Source organism: Lithobates pipiens, unplaced genomic scaffold, assembly GCF_037356315.1.
Source record: "Lithobates pipiens isolate NorthernLeopardFrog02 unplaced genomic scaffold, aLitPip1_a1.2 Scaffold_18, whole genome shotgun sequence".
Taxonomy (NCBI): Eukaryota; Metazoa; Chordata; class Amphibia; order Anura; family Ranidae; genus Lithobates; species Lithobates pipiens.
Genome location: NW_027507758.1, coordinates 488333203 through 488348170, shown reverse-complemented (window position 1 = coordinate 488348170; position 14968 = coordinate 488333203). Strand labels below are relative to the sequence as shown.

Genomic DNA, 14968 nt, shown 5'->3' with positions numbered 1-14968 from the left:
CTCTATCCAAACGAAAGAAAAGGTTTGACTATAGGTAGTGTTTAGGCCTAGCCCTTTAAGAGGTTTCTGATGCAGGGTGGCTGGGCGGGGTTTCTGATCATGTGACCGCTGTGATTGGCTGTCACAGCAGTCCCATGATTGGTAAGCTCCCAATCACAAGTAGTGATCAAGAGCCACCAGTAACTGTACCAGAAGTGCGCAGGGCACACTCTCTCGGCACAGCCCTGTTTACATTCTGGTACTGCTATATGTGGCCTCTCGGCATTTAGGCTGGGTTCTCACCACTGCGGCAGCGAGAACCGGATGTGATTCGTACCGCACTGCAGTGCAAATCACATCCGATCTCTGTGCGATGCGAGTTCAGCCATACAGATAGTATGGCTGAATTCGCATCGCACCCGCCGCAAACTCGCACGGGACCCTTTTTTTGGTCCGCAGCAGAATCGGATCGCATGGGTGTTCACACCATGCGATCCGATTCCTGTCCGAGTTTGCAGATCGCACTGCAATATGCAAACTGATCTGGGGGTGTCATTAACATTTCACGGACACTCCCAGCAGTCCGCATAGGGCAGTGTGAACTGCCGGCGGGAGGCATGCGATGCGGGAAAACGCCACGGATTCGTGGCGTTCCCGCATTGCTCCAGTGTGAACCTAGCCTAAGGCCCACCCGCCGAGAGGCCACATATATGCCTACCACCATATAGAGGTTAAGGAAAATCTTTCTGGCGGAACACAGGCCACAGAATACAACCTAATGGGTTTTAAACATTCTCTACAACTATATTAAAAAGCTGAACGTTTTTGAGCTCATGGTTTTTAAACATTCTGTATCCTATCTAGGGCTGAAACAACTAACCGATTAATCGACAACTAATAGATTATGAAATTAATCGATTACTATTTTCATCAATTAATCGGCCAGCCGATTAGTTGGCCTGCATACAGAATGCATTATTTACATATCAGGTATTACAGTGCAGCACACATACAGCTCAGTACACCGTCCATACATTTAAAGTAAACTTTTACCAGCATTGCTCATTATATTTAAAATGATTATATCCATAAAAAAAAAAAAAGTCTCAGCTTCTAGTACTACTTTAAAGGGGTTGTAAAGGTAATTTTTTTATTTTCTACATAGGTCCCTCTAAGCTAGTGCATTGTTGGTTCACTTATCTTTTCCTTCGATTTCCCTTCTAAATGTTTTTTTTCTTTGTTTTCTTTGTCTAAATTTCTCACTTCCTGTTTCACCCCAGTAAGCTGTTCAGTAAGCTGTTCTGGCTGACTAACCACCAGCTCGGATGATGGTGAGAAGTTTACTGAGGAGAAACAGGAAGTGAGATATTCAGACAAAGCAAAAAAACATTTAGAAGGGAAATCAAAGGAAAAGGTAAGTGAACCAACAATGCACTAGCTTAAAGGAACCTATGTAGAAAATAAAAAATTTACCTTTACAACCCCTTTAAGATAAAAGATTTCTAACTCCCTTCCACTCTTCATATAGTTTCATGTCTGACTCCTAGTTATAGTGCCCATATATCTTACTTCTTGGTGTATTTATTATTAAAATTATATATATATATATATATATAAAAATAAACCCCTTTATAGTAGCGATTATCTACTCTTTTTGTACTATAAAGGGCTAATTTTAGTTTATTTATTTTTTTAACCCCATTATGACAGGCGATACAAATAAAAGTATGCTGCTGCTACTAAACGCCTTAGGCCTGATTTATACGTATGCATTTTTTGGTGCTTATTGCAGAAACGCACTACAGTTCATTTAACATGGTTTGGTTTCTTATGGGATTCACATCTATGGTTTTTTTTTCTCAGCCGCTGCGTATTTGGTCAAAGTCAAAACTTCTTTTTTGGTTCAATATACTTCAATGGAGAAGCTGCAGAAAGGCATGTAGTTCCTTTTTGCAGCAATTTTGTGTTTTTTAATCTGCCTAACAACAAATTGGCCAAAAAAAAATACAAAAACGCAAATCGCAGCAAAATCAAGTGCGCAAAAAGCACTGCAGAAACAGATCAAAAGAAAACTGCATAGGCGTACACCAAACCTTATGCTTGGCACACGGTTACATTTTCAGAAGAGAATATTCATTTGGAAAATCTTTGTAGATTCGCTGAATGAAAGAATGTTGTTTGAATTTTTCACTTGCCTTTAACATTCTGTTTTAAAATTAAAGTAATTTCTGAACGAAAACCACATACACTGTCTGAAAATTTCTATGACCAAGAAGTTTTCTATTTCAAAATTTTCCCTTGTCGCTTTCTTGGTGTTTCAAAGCATCTTCAGTGCCTTCATAGAATCCTATGACAAAGCTCACTAGCAGCACCTGCAGCTTTTGAGAGGCTTCTATTCAGTTTTAGCTTTGTTTGGTTTTGGAGATATTGCAGGTATGAGATATCCCAGGATGCACTGAGAAACCAATAAGCAAACTGGAAACATGTCATTAGCAATCACTTCTGGCATGGACATCATATCTGTTGTGTAGAGAGGAGTAGCAGGAAGGTAAGTGGGGTCCTGACTGGAGCAAATAGCAGACAGCACACATGGTGTGCAACATGGGAACGCTGTAGCGAAAGGTGAACAGGGACCAGAGAGAGAACTGAGCAGCAGAGGATCAGCAGAGCTAGGGGACCAGAGCAGGAGAAATTAGCAACGTCATATGTGGTGCACAGCATGGGAGCAATATAGCGGGAGGTGAGCGGGGACCAGAGACGAGGATCAGCAGAGCTGGGAGTTACTACTGAGTAGGGCATCAGCAGAGCTAGGAGTACTACTGAGCAGGGGGTCTGCTGAACAAGGGTACTAATAAGCTGGGGATCTGCTGAAGGAGGGTACCAAGGAGCTGGGGAATCTGCTGTACAGGGGTACTAATGAGCTGGGGATCTGCTGCACAGGGGTACCAATGAGCCGGGGATCTGCTGCACAGGGGTACCAATGAGCCATGGATCTGCTGCACAGGGGTACCAATGAGCTGGGAGATCTGCTGCACAGAGGTACCAATGAGCTGGGAGATCTGCTGCACAGAGGTACCAATGAGCTGGGAGATCTGCTGCACAGAGGTACCAATGAGCTGGGAGATCTGCTGCACAGAGGTACCAATGAGCTGGGAGATCTGCTGCACAGAGGTACCAATGAGCTGGGAGATCTGCTGCACATGGGTACCAATGAGCTGGGAGATCTGCTGCACATGGGTACCAATGAGCTGGGAGATCTGCTGCACATGGGTACCAATGAGCTGGGAGATCTGCTGCACATGGGTACCAATGAGCTGGGAGATCTGCTGCACATGGGTACCAATGAGCTGGGAGATCTGCTGCACATGGGTACCAATGAGCTGGGAGATCTGCTGCACATGGGTACCAATGAGCTGGGAGATCTGCTGCACATGGGTACCAATGAGCTGGGAGATCTGCTGCACATGGGTACCAATGAGCTGGGAGATCTGCTGCACATGGGTACCAATGAGCTGGGAGATCTGCTGCACATGGGCACCAATGAGCTGGGAGATCTGCTGCACATGGGCACCAATGAGCTGGGAGATCTGCTGCACATGGGCACCAATGAGCTGGGAGATCTGCTGCACATGGGCACCAATGAGCTGGGAGATCTGCTGCACATGGGCACCAATGAGCTGGGAGATCTGCTGCACATGGGCACCAATGAGCTGGGAGATCTGCTGCACATGGGCACCAATGAGCTGGGAGATCTGCTGCACATGGGTACCAATGAGCTGGGAGATCTGCTGCACAGGGGTACCAATGAGCTGGGAGATCTGCTGCACAGGGGTACCAATGAGCTGGGAGATCTGCTGCACAGGGGTACCAATGAGCTGGGAGATCTGCTGCACAGGGGTACCAATGAGCTGGGAGATCTGCTGCACAGGGGTACCAATGAGCTGGGAGATCTGCTGCACAGGGGTACCAATGAGCTGGGAGATCTGCTGCACAGGGGTACCAATGAGCTGGGAGATCTGCTGCACAGGGGTACCAATGAGCTGGGAGATCTGCTGCACAGGGGTACCAATGAGCTGGGAGATCTGCTGCACAGGGGTACCAATGAGCTGGGAGATCTGCTGCACAGGGGTACCAATGAGCTGGGAGATCTGCTGTACAGAAGTTCTAATGAGCTGGGGATCTGCTGAGTGGGGGTTCTCCTGAGCTGTTGTTCTACCGGGCCCATTTAAAACAAATAGAAAATCAACACACACACACAGGGCATTTGCCAAGCTCCATTACAGAATCACTGAAGCATCAAAAAAGCATGTTGTGGTAGGCGCATTAATGTGCTTTGAAGTTGAAGCAAGTGTAAATGAGCACAACCTGTATGAAAATGTGCAAAAAAAAAAAAAAAAAGTGATTCCCAAATATCCACCAGTTTTTGGTACCAGTACCCCTTGGCATTAATAAATAAACCCCCTAAGGATACTACTTCCAGGTCTGGTATATGTCATTTCCTTTTTTTTAAACCTTATAAATATATTGACAAACAGAAGTACCCTTTAAACCCATCAGAATAACCCCTATGAGAACTTGTAGTGTACTCTGCCATAATGTTATGTCCTCCTTTTCACATTCATCTTGCTGTGATTATAAGGATGATGACCTTAGAGATCATTGGTTTTTTAGCAACGACTCCACAGAAAGGCCAACTTTGGGGAGGTTCTCCTTTTAGGTCAGCCACTATCAGCACACTTCTGGTTGCTGGGCTCTGCCCTGAGTTTTTTGAATGTTGGCCACATGCTTCACTTCAATGGGATGACTGCTTTAATTCATACTGTAGCACTGAACCCTAAACTGCACAGAGAGCAAAGATTTTGCTATATCGTTTTGAAGCCAAGGACACAAATAGGACTTGAAACTCACAGATTACACTTGTCTCCCCAAATGATGCAGAGGAGACATTTTTAAGATGTAATTTCTTTAGTAGTGAAGTATATTGTGCATTCTTCCATCTTTTTAGGATGAACAGGGACTTCTCATCACCTGCAGCAGAGATGGCGGAGATGAACCGCATGCAATATGAGATTGACTACACAGAGGGTATCAGTCAGAGAATGCGGGTCCCTGAAAAGCTGAAGGTTGCTTCAAGCAACACTGAATCAGATCCCAAAGCAGATGGTGACATTTCTTATTCTGGTTCTATTATGCAAGTACCAGAGAGAATTGTGGTAACAGGTGTGTATTACGTATATTGTTTTAAATGACACTTCATAGAAAACATTTAGACCGAGTTCTCACATATGCGACTAGCTCAGGTGCAAATCGGGTCCAAATTTTTGCCTGAATTCGCACCTAAATCGTACCAGAAAACGCACAGGACCCTTTTTCAATGGGGACCACACTCGCCCCGGACCTGTCATGCGATTTGGATGCAGGGAAGCCCCCATCTAATTCACATATGTGTGAACCCAGCCTTAACCGTCTGGGTCCTAGAAATGACATATAGAGCTAATGATTTAAGACTCTTTGGATTTCAATGCAAGTCCGTGTCTTCTTGAAGGATAACTGTCACCATTCATGGTTGGCAAAAATTGAAAGTGAATTGTAAGGGCCTTCCTGCCCTGATACTCACCTTGCCAAAACTCTCCAGCCTCATTTTCTCCATCTCAACTCTCACCAAAATACCTGTTGTTGAAGGCAAGGGGGACTGGTGATGTCACCTCACCCCCCCCCCCCCCCCCCTCCACTGTCATGTGACAGTGCTTGGCCCTGGCAGCCAATCTGTAGGCCCAAGTACTCTCACCTGGGGGTAGGACATACACCTATGCACAATGTTTGGTGCTCTCTGTCAGCCACACTTATGAAGCCACAAGTGTGAGCACAGGATCTGTTGCAATCTAGCTTACAGAAAGTGTGGGACAATGTGATAGATACCTTACGCTTATCTGCAGCTTGGCATGACATTATTCCTCCCGGCAGCAGCACAATGGGCTTTCAAGCACTGCGCTGCTATTCCAGAGGTGACAAGGAACTCCTTTAAAGGGAGCCTTTCTGTCACATACTTCATATTCGTTACATGAAGTAGTTATTCTTAAGTGAAACCTGCGTGGGGTGTAATGCTGATCCTATGGCTTCAATACTTTCTGAAGCACTGATCTAAAACAAGTTTGTAGATTAGAGGCTCAGACATATTTGATTTGCAGACTTGTTTTAGGTCAGTTTCTCAGAAAGCGTTGAAGTCTGAAAACTAGTATTTTCAGAAGGTCAGTACTGGCAGCAACGTTTTCTTTCTTGGTGGAGAAGAGATTTTACCTGCTTTAGCATACATGCTGTATAATGACCCTACCCCATATACTTCAATAAGAAGTTGATTGGGTAACTTATTTATGTTTAAATGACAAAATGTCCATGTACTTTTATGGTGTCTGTAAATAAACTATTGTACAGGTCAAAGTGAAGATGGATCTTTCTCAAGGCCTGCAGATCTGGACCTTATTCAGACCACTCCATTCGAGCCCTTGTCTCTGAAGACTCCACCGCGGGTTCTGACCCTCAGTGAAAGGCCACTAGACTTCCTGGACTTGGAAAGACCCACAGGGGCCACTCCACAGAGTGAAGAGGCAAGTGTCACTGTCCAAGTAAAAACATGAAGCCAGTTCCTCCTGTCAAACTATAAGTAGCTTTGTTTTGTTGAGGAGGTGAATACTTGGGAGCATTCTCTTTTCTCTTTTACATTTTATTAACCTCATACAGTTATCAAAATGCAATATTTTCCTGATGAAAACTGAAAACTTGGTAAAAAATATAAAGGTTCGTGACAAAAAGATTGTGTATGCTGAATCTTTGGGATCAAGGTTGTTTTATAGGCTAGTAACATTTTGCAGTAAGTGGCTAACCATCACTAGAAGGATCTTCCAAACCTTCTTTCACTTTTGTCTATAGCATATTTATTTTGCATTATATCAGTACTCTAAATGTGGTGGCCCATCTTATGACAGATTCGTTTGTCAGTTAGAACTTTATAAACATGCCATCTCATGAATGACAAGTTGGCAAAGGGATTTCCCCATTCAACAATGCCTCCTTGTATACAGATTCCCATGACCCAAGTCTTCCATCCATGTGTGTGTGTGTGTGTGTGTGTGTGTGTGTGTACCAGCAAACACCCCAGCAGTTTTCTAGAGAATAAATAAGTATGACTGTAGAGGAAAATCATCTGGTCAGCTGCACATCCGATAAAATCACCTTTATTTGGACACATTCAAAAAAGACTCTCCACATTACAATCAAGGGAGTGTTATGTTCCCCTTATTGTAGTGTGGAGAGTCTTTCTTGAATATGTCCAAATAAAGGTGATTTTATTGGATGTGCAGCTGACCAGATTGTTTTCCTCTACTGTGAAGCTTGTGATGGAGGTGATACAGGTGGAAACCAACTTTTGAGTGGTGATTATCTTCTAAGTAAGTATGACTTCTTTCCCACTTTCCGCCTCCAAAATCATAAGTTGTCTTTTAAAATTGAATTACCATCTGGCAATGCAGCTTGCTTGGAGCACAATCTGAAATCTTTGAGGCTCTGCTGGTCAAGACTTATCAGGGGAAATAGTGATTGGACTGCTTAGAAAACCTTTTCCATTTGCAGCTGTTTTTCCTCCAAGGAACTGTCTACAGCATACCTCTTCTGCCTCTCTGCATAGGCTAATCACAAATGTTCACATGAAACAACTGTTTGTGTTAAAGGTTGCGGCTACCATCAGAGATGCTTAAGGCCCGGTTCACACCGCTGCGGGGGGAGATCCGGATGTGATTCGCACAGCAAATCACATCCGATCTCCGTAGCGATGCGAGTTCAGCCATACAGATAGTATGGCTGAATTCGCAGCGCTCCCGCAGCAAACTCACACGGGACCCTTTTTTGGGTCCGCAACAGAATCGGATCGCATGGGGGTTCACACCATGCGATCCGATTCCTGTGCGAGTCGGCAGATCGCACTGCGATATGCCGACGGATCTGGGGGTGTCATTAACATATTATTGACACTCCCAGCCGTCCGCATAGGGCAGTGTGAACTGCCGGCGGGAGGTGTGCGATGCGGGTAAACGCCGCGGATTCGCGGCATTCCCGCATCGCTATAGTGTGAACCCGGCCTAAAGCAGAGTTCCAGGCTTTTTTTGTTCATTAAAAGTCAGCCGCTACAAAATGTTTAGCGGCTGACTTTTAATAAACAGACACTTACCTGTCCCACGGTCCAGCAATATGGCCGTATGGAGCCCCGCTCCTCTCCCCTTCCTTTCCTTTGAGCCTCCATTGATGCTGTGGGCACACGGGTGTAAAAGTTTGCGGCTTCGTGGCCGGGCGCACACTGTGCATGCACGAATCGCACTGCACTCTCCCAGTGGACAGGCAATCTTCTGGGACCTGTCGCGTGTCCCAGAAGATTTCCTAGAGGGAGGGGCCACCTAGGAGGAGAGAAGGAGTCGCCTAGGCGGAACCAGGAAGTGGGATATGTAGCCCCCTTCAAAACTAAGCACCCCCCCAAATGTGGCATGTAAGGGGGCGAGGAGTGCTTAAAGCGGAAGTTCCACTTTTTGGTGGAACTTCGCTTTAAGGATGGCTTTAATTTTGACTGCATATCCCAAACTCCTTACTTTATAGATCAGCTATGAACCCACTGTGCATGTTTATGGAAAGCTCTTTTTGCCAACACCTATTCTCCTAGTCTAATTTCCTTTTTCCTTTAAAAGCTGCTATAGATGACTGCTAACATTAACCAAGCTTGCAAGGTATATTAAAGTGTCATTGCTTTTCTACCAATATTCTTTTCCTAAATTTCTAGGTGCGTCACATGGGGCGTCAGAAGAGAGAGAGGTCAATTAGTGAAAACACCATACGACACAATGGGCAGTTGGTCAGAAATGACTCAATGTAAGTAGATCGAGAAGGATCTTCAGCTTGTGTGTATGTTTATCTTTGTGCTTTCATCATCTTAATCATGCTTCCTGAAATCATTAATTTGCCTTATGTATCATGAAAGCCTTATACTGTCTGTTTTCCATTTCTCCTGCAGCTTAATTTTCACAAGCATGTAAGGGCACCCTGTGGAGCTTAACCACTTGCCCTCCAATAGATTTAACTCCTTCATGACCAGGTCATTTTTTGCGATACGGCACTGCAATAATTTAACTGACAATTGGGCAAATATACAACGCTTTACCCAAATAAAATTGATGTCCTGTTTTTCCCCCACAAATAAAGCTTTCTTTTGGTGGTATTTGATCACCACTGAGGTTTTTATTTTTTGCGCTATAAACAAAAAAAGACCGACAATTTTGAAAAAAAAACACAATTTTTTTACTTTCTGCTATATAACATACCCAATAAAAAAAGTTAAAAAATCGAATTTCTTCATCAATTTAAGCCAATATGTATCCTGCTACATATTTTTGGTAAAAAAAATCCTAATAAGCGTATATTGATGGGTTTTGCGATGGGTGCATTTTGATTTAAATCACTAGTAAAAAGGCTTGATTTAAATCAACTCTGTTTAAATCCTAATTTTTAAAGAGCAATTGTCATCTCTGTCCCGCAGCGGCTCCTCCTCTGACCTGCTGTTGACACACCGACAGTCCCATTCACTTTAATGGGGGGGCTGGTGATTAGGGGTGTGGAATTTAATCGATGCATCGCGATTCGGGGGTCCCCGATGCGACATCGATGCATGTGACCCGAAAAATCGATGTCGAGTGATGTCATCCCGACTTGCCCCGCCCCTCCCGGAAGAGCAATCCAAGCGTTTTTATCAAAATCCTTTTTTTTTTTTTTTTTATAAATACAATGACCATCCATTAAGTGGTCACGTGTGTGTGTGTGTGTGTGTGTGTGTGTGTGTGTTTTTTTTTTTTTTTTTTTTAAATATATGCAGCTTTAAACCTCGTTTTATAGCGTGTGTATATAACTGTATACACCGCTCATGTGACTGCTCAGTCCGGCCAGCCCCTCTCCTCTCACGTCTCTCCTGACGTCAGCCCCGCCTGCCTCTCTTCTAATCTGATAGCTACAGTCTTTGGGCGGGGCTGAGAACTCCTACTGGCCTGACGAGAGACGTGAGCCTGAGAGACAAAAGAGGCGGGCCAGAACGAGGAGAGTAGAGAGCAGTCACATGAGCAGCTTATGCAATTACACACACACACACACACTAAGAAACGAGGTATGAAAAGCTGCATATATTTTAGAATGCACATACAGCGGTGGGCACTTAATAGATTATAATTGCATTTATATCACCACACAGGTATTTTTTTAGCAGAAGTATGTAGAGTACAAGTATGTTTGTACTCTACATACACTGGCTCCTACATGTGCTCTGTGATGACATTTACCCGGCCATATCCCCCCCCCCCCCCCCCTCGTTTGCACATTCCACTGTGTTAACTCCTAGTGTGCTGGAAGGTACAACTGAGGGGGGGAGTAAATGTCATCACATAGACAGTACAGGAAACTTCACAGGGCTGTTTGTCAGTTGTGGATTTGGATTCTAATCCCTCCTGACCTCCCAGCAGCCGGGTGTGTGTGAATTCCTGTACCCTGTAGTGCACCAGATTATTGCACTCAGTAAATCGGAGTTCCACCCGTTTTTTAGTTTATTAAAAGTCAGCAGCTAGAAAGTGTAGCTGCTGACTTTTAATAATCGCATTCACTTGTCCCACGGTCCATCGATGTGGCCGCATGGAGCATCGCACCTCTCCTCAGCGCCATCATCTACTGTGGGCAGCGACACCCACCCGTGACAGCTTACGGCCGGGCGCGCACTGCGCTCTGCCATTGGCCAGACAATGGTCCCAGAAGATCGCTGGCAGAGAGGGGGTCGCCTAGTACTTTTTTTGTAGCTGTTGACTTTTAATAAACAATAAAAATATCTTCTGACTTTTAAAAAAGACACTCACTTGTCCCACAATCCAGCGATGTGGCCACCCGAACCCTCCATTCTCTCCCCTGCCTGTCCACGGCGCTGGCTATACTACTGTGGGCATCCAGGTGCGCATGTCTCACTGCGCTGTCCTGCACAGCCGGGCAATCTTCTGGGACCTGTGATGGTGGCCCAAGTGGAAGTGGAAGCATGTCAGTAATCGTGATGCATCGCGGAATCGAATTCGAATCGTTGACCAGATAATCGTAATCGAATTGTGAGACCAGTGAAGATGAGCACCCCTACTGGTGATGCGGCAGTGACACAACAAGGTGAGGGATGTGGCGGCAGCAGGTGAGTGGATGCCCGCTAACAGGCACTGCCATGATGGATCTGAAATGACAAGTGCTCTTTAAATGTAAGCACTTATTCTTACTGGTAGTTAGAATATTTAATACTTGCAAACAAAATTAAGGTTTCCTATTTAGAATAATAAGCTGTTAGGTTAGTAAAACAGTGACATCGAATCCGATTTAATCACACAGTTTGTAATGTACATAGATTTGCAAAACAATGGGATAAAGGTATATTCCTGAACATTTTTGTTTTATCTCATGGTTACTGTGGAATTGTGTGAATGCATCTATGCAGTGCATGTTATCTCAGCTTTCAGAGCTTGGATTCATTGAATGAGTTTACCAAAAATGTAAAAACTGCAGAACAGGCTACATAACCTGCTACATAACGAAGCTCCATTCCATGCTGAATAGACAAAATTATTAATGTATCTTAAATAGAAAATTATCTTTAGCATTTTATTAAAATAAATTTGATAAAAATAAAAAAAAAATGATTTAAAATAAAATCATTTTTTTAAATCATTGATTTATATCCACGCTGGTTTTGCGCAAAAGTTATAGCATCTACAAACTTTGGGATATTTTTATTATTATTATTTATTTATTTTTACTAGTAATGGCAGCGATCAGAGACTTATAGCGGGACTGTGATATTGTGGAGAACAGTCGGGACACTGCCACTTTTTGGGGACCAGTAACACTAATACAGTGATCTGTGCTAAAAATATGCATGGTCACTGTACTAATGACACTGGCTGGGAAGGGATTAAACCCCAGGGGCGATCAAAGGGTTAACTGTGTGCCTAACTAGTGTGTTAGTGTAGTCTGGGAAGTTCTTTTACTAAGGGAAGGTATTGATCCATGTTCCTGCTTTGCAGGAACACAGGGTCAATGCCTTCCCTACTGACAAATTGGCGATCTGCCTTATTTAAGTAGGCAAACTGCTGTTCTGGCTCTCTGCCTAATGAACGGTGGGTACCGGATGACATAAAGTCTGCGGTACCCGCAGATGGGCTCCAGCTGTGTCTAATCACAGCAGAAACCAGTCTCTGGCGGCGCACATGAGCACCCAGACCCAGAAGTGTTGGATCACGTACTAGGTACATGATTCAGCGCAGACCAGCCACCCTGCCACAGTATATTACGGGGGGCCAGTCTGCAACTGGTTAAGGACCCTTTCATGTCAGGTGTGCTGGGGCTATGCTGGCTTGGAAGTGGAGGTTGGGGAATGAGACCATGTTTTATATTACACCCTCAATATGGGTGTAACATGAACCCATGATTACTATGCACAGCCGGACCAGATTCTGAGTGCACCAGTTTTACTAAATCAACTTCACTGTCACCTTGCCCTTTGCAATGGAGGAAGGTTTTATCGGGGAGCACAGCCAAGGTAAGTATAAAAGGGTTGGGCCCCCTTTGCAATGACACTGCCATTTTTCCCTGCATGGGCAAAGTGACAGAGTCCCTTTAAAGCTTGGGTATGTTATGTGTTTTTTTTTCTTTTTCTGCAATTCAGTGATTTTAAATTTCTGATTATTTTTGTAAAATATTATTTATCCAGATTATGTTGTTAGTGTGGTTTAGTCTGGCAGTAGAACTGCTTACAAAAAAATAGTGAAAGGCCATGTTTGCCACGCATGGTTGCTGATTGATTTTATATATATATATATATATATATATATATGTATGTATATGTGTGTGTGTGTGTGTGTGTATGTGTGTATATATATATATATATATATATATATTTGTTAATTTGCACACACACAAGTATTTTTCCTGACAAATTAATTCAAGACCATGTTGCAAAAATGAATGAAAGTCTTGGGAGCAAAGCTACATTTAAGGCCCCTTGCAAAACTTGCATGAAAAGTCTTACCCCATGATTTCCAATGAGTACCATTCATATCTGTGTGACTTCAAGTCGCAGCGACTTCAAAGTAGTCCCTGTACTACTTTGGTCTGACTTTGATGCGAGTTGGGGTCCAGGGACCTCAAGTTTACACAGGCATTCCCTGAAATTGTGGCAAAATTGCGTGACTTTTAAGTCACAGCTGTGTAAAAGGGGCCTTAGACAAAAAAAAATCTTAATTAGCAAGAATTCAACTACAGGTGAGTCTAATTATTCATTAAACAGGTGTCCAGCAGATAGTTGATTATAAAAGGGTGTTACTTAACAAAGAAAGAAAAGAATAAATTCTTTACACAAGAAAGGTCAAGGCTACAAGAAGATCGGCAAGCTTTACTTATCAGTCAGAATACTGTTACATTAAGGCCGGGTTCACACCGCTGCGATGCGGGAACGCCGCAAATCCGCTGCGTTTTCCCGCATCGCATTACTCCCGCCGGCAGTTCACACTGCCCTATGCGGACGGCTGGGAGTGTCAATGATATGTTAATGACACCCCCAGATCCGTCCGCATATCGCAGTGCGATCTGCCGACTCGCACAGGAATCGGATCGCATGGTGTGAACCCCCATGCGATCCGATTCTGTTGCGGACCAAAAAAAGGGTCCCGTGCGAGTTTGCTGCGGGAGCGATGCGAATTCAGCCATACTATCTGTATGGCTGAACTCGCATCGCTACGGAGATCGGATGTGATTTGCGGTGCGAATCACATCCGGATCTCCCCCCGCAGCAGTGTGAACCCAGCCTTAACAAAGATGGAACTGCAACCATCTCAAAGAGACATCCAGGCTATCTACAAAAGTTACCACCTCAACAGGAACGATGAGGATGAGAAGGGCTGAAGAAAATCGCCATGCAAGTTCATTGCAGTTAGCCAAAGAAGTAGAAAGCCTAACTGGGGTGATTTCCCGTGACGCAATACGGCGTACACTGCAGAGGAATGGCATGCATGTGTGTCGTCCACAAAGGAAGCCTCTCCTAAAGCACAAAAAAGCCTGCCTAGAACTTGCCAGGGCCCAAGCTGAAAAAGAAGACTACTACTGGGACTCTACTCTGTAGTGATGAGACCAAGATAAATGTTTTTAGAACTGATGGCGTCGCAAAGGTGAGCAGTACAAAGAAAAATGCATGCTGTCTACATTGAAACATGGTGGTGGCAGTGTCCTTCTGTGGGGCTGCATGGATGCTGCTGGTGTTGGGGAGCTGCATTTCATTGATGGTATCATGAATTCGCAGATGCACTGCTCTATATTGAAAGAGAAGATGCTACCATCACTCTGTGCCCTCGGTCGTCGTGCACTTTTCTAACATGACAATCGTCCAAAACGCACATCTAAGGCCACTGTTGCATTTCTGAAGAAGAACAGGGTGAAAGTGATTCAGTGGCCAAGTATGTCTCCTGATCTGAACTCAATCAAACAACTAATGGAATTCTGAAGAGACAAGTTGAGCATCACTCTCCATCCAGGCTCTAAAAGAGGCAATTCTTGAAGAATGGAACAAAAATATATGTTGCAATATGTTGCCAACTTGTTGAATAGAAGACTTGGTGCTGTCGTTGCAAATCATGGAGGTCATACAAAATAGTAGATGTAGACGTTTTTGTTGTGCAGTGTATTCATTTTTTTCATCAACTAATTATATATTATAATGAAACATTATTTCTCAAAAGTGAGTACACTCCTCACATTTTTGTAAATATTTTGTTATATCAGATTGCTGTACTAACATTGGATGGTTAGTACAGCGGCCCCAACTGGAGCTGAGCCCGCAAAAACTAGTATGTACTAGGCTTTAGTGTGTTTAGGTAGGACAATTAAAAGAAAA

The 14968-nt window shown here is 44.0% G+C and overlaps 1 protein-coding gene across 5 annotated transcripts in view; it reads left to right on the top strand.

The window, feature by feature from the left end:
* Window positions 1-14968, top strand: part of MFF (mitochondrial fission factor) — a 45784-nt gene that overhangs the window by 18211 nt on the left and 12605 nt on the right. For all 5 annotated transcript variants that reach the window (XM_077488529.1, XM_077488530.1, XM_077488528.1 and 2 more), the window contains 3 exons: window positions 4985-5199; window positions 6412-6584; window positions 8801-8889. In XM_077488529.1, the coding sequence (XP_077344655.1) occupies window positions 4986-5199; window positions 6412-6584; window positions 8801-8889 (476 nt within the window). In that variant the 5' untranslated portion in view covers window position 4985. The remainder of the gene's footprint in view (window positions 1-4984; window positions 5200-6411; window positions 6585-8800; window positions 8890-14968) is intronic.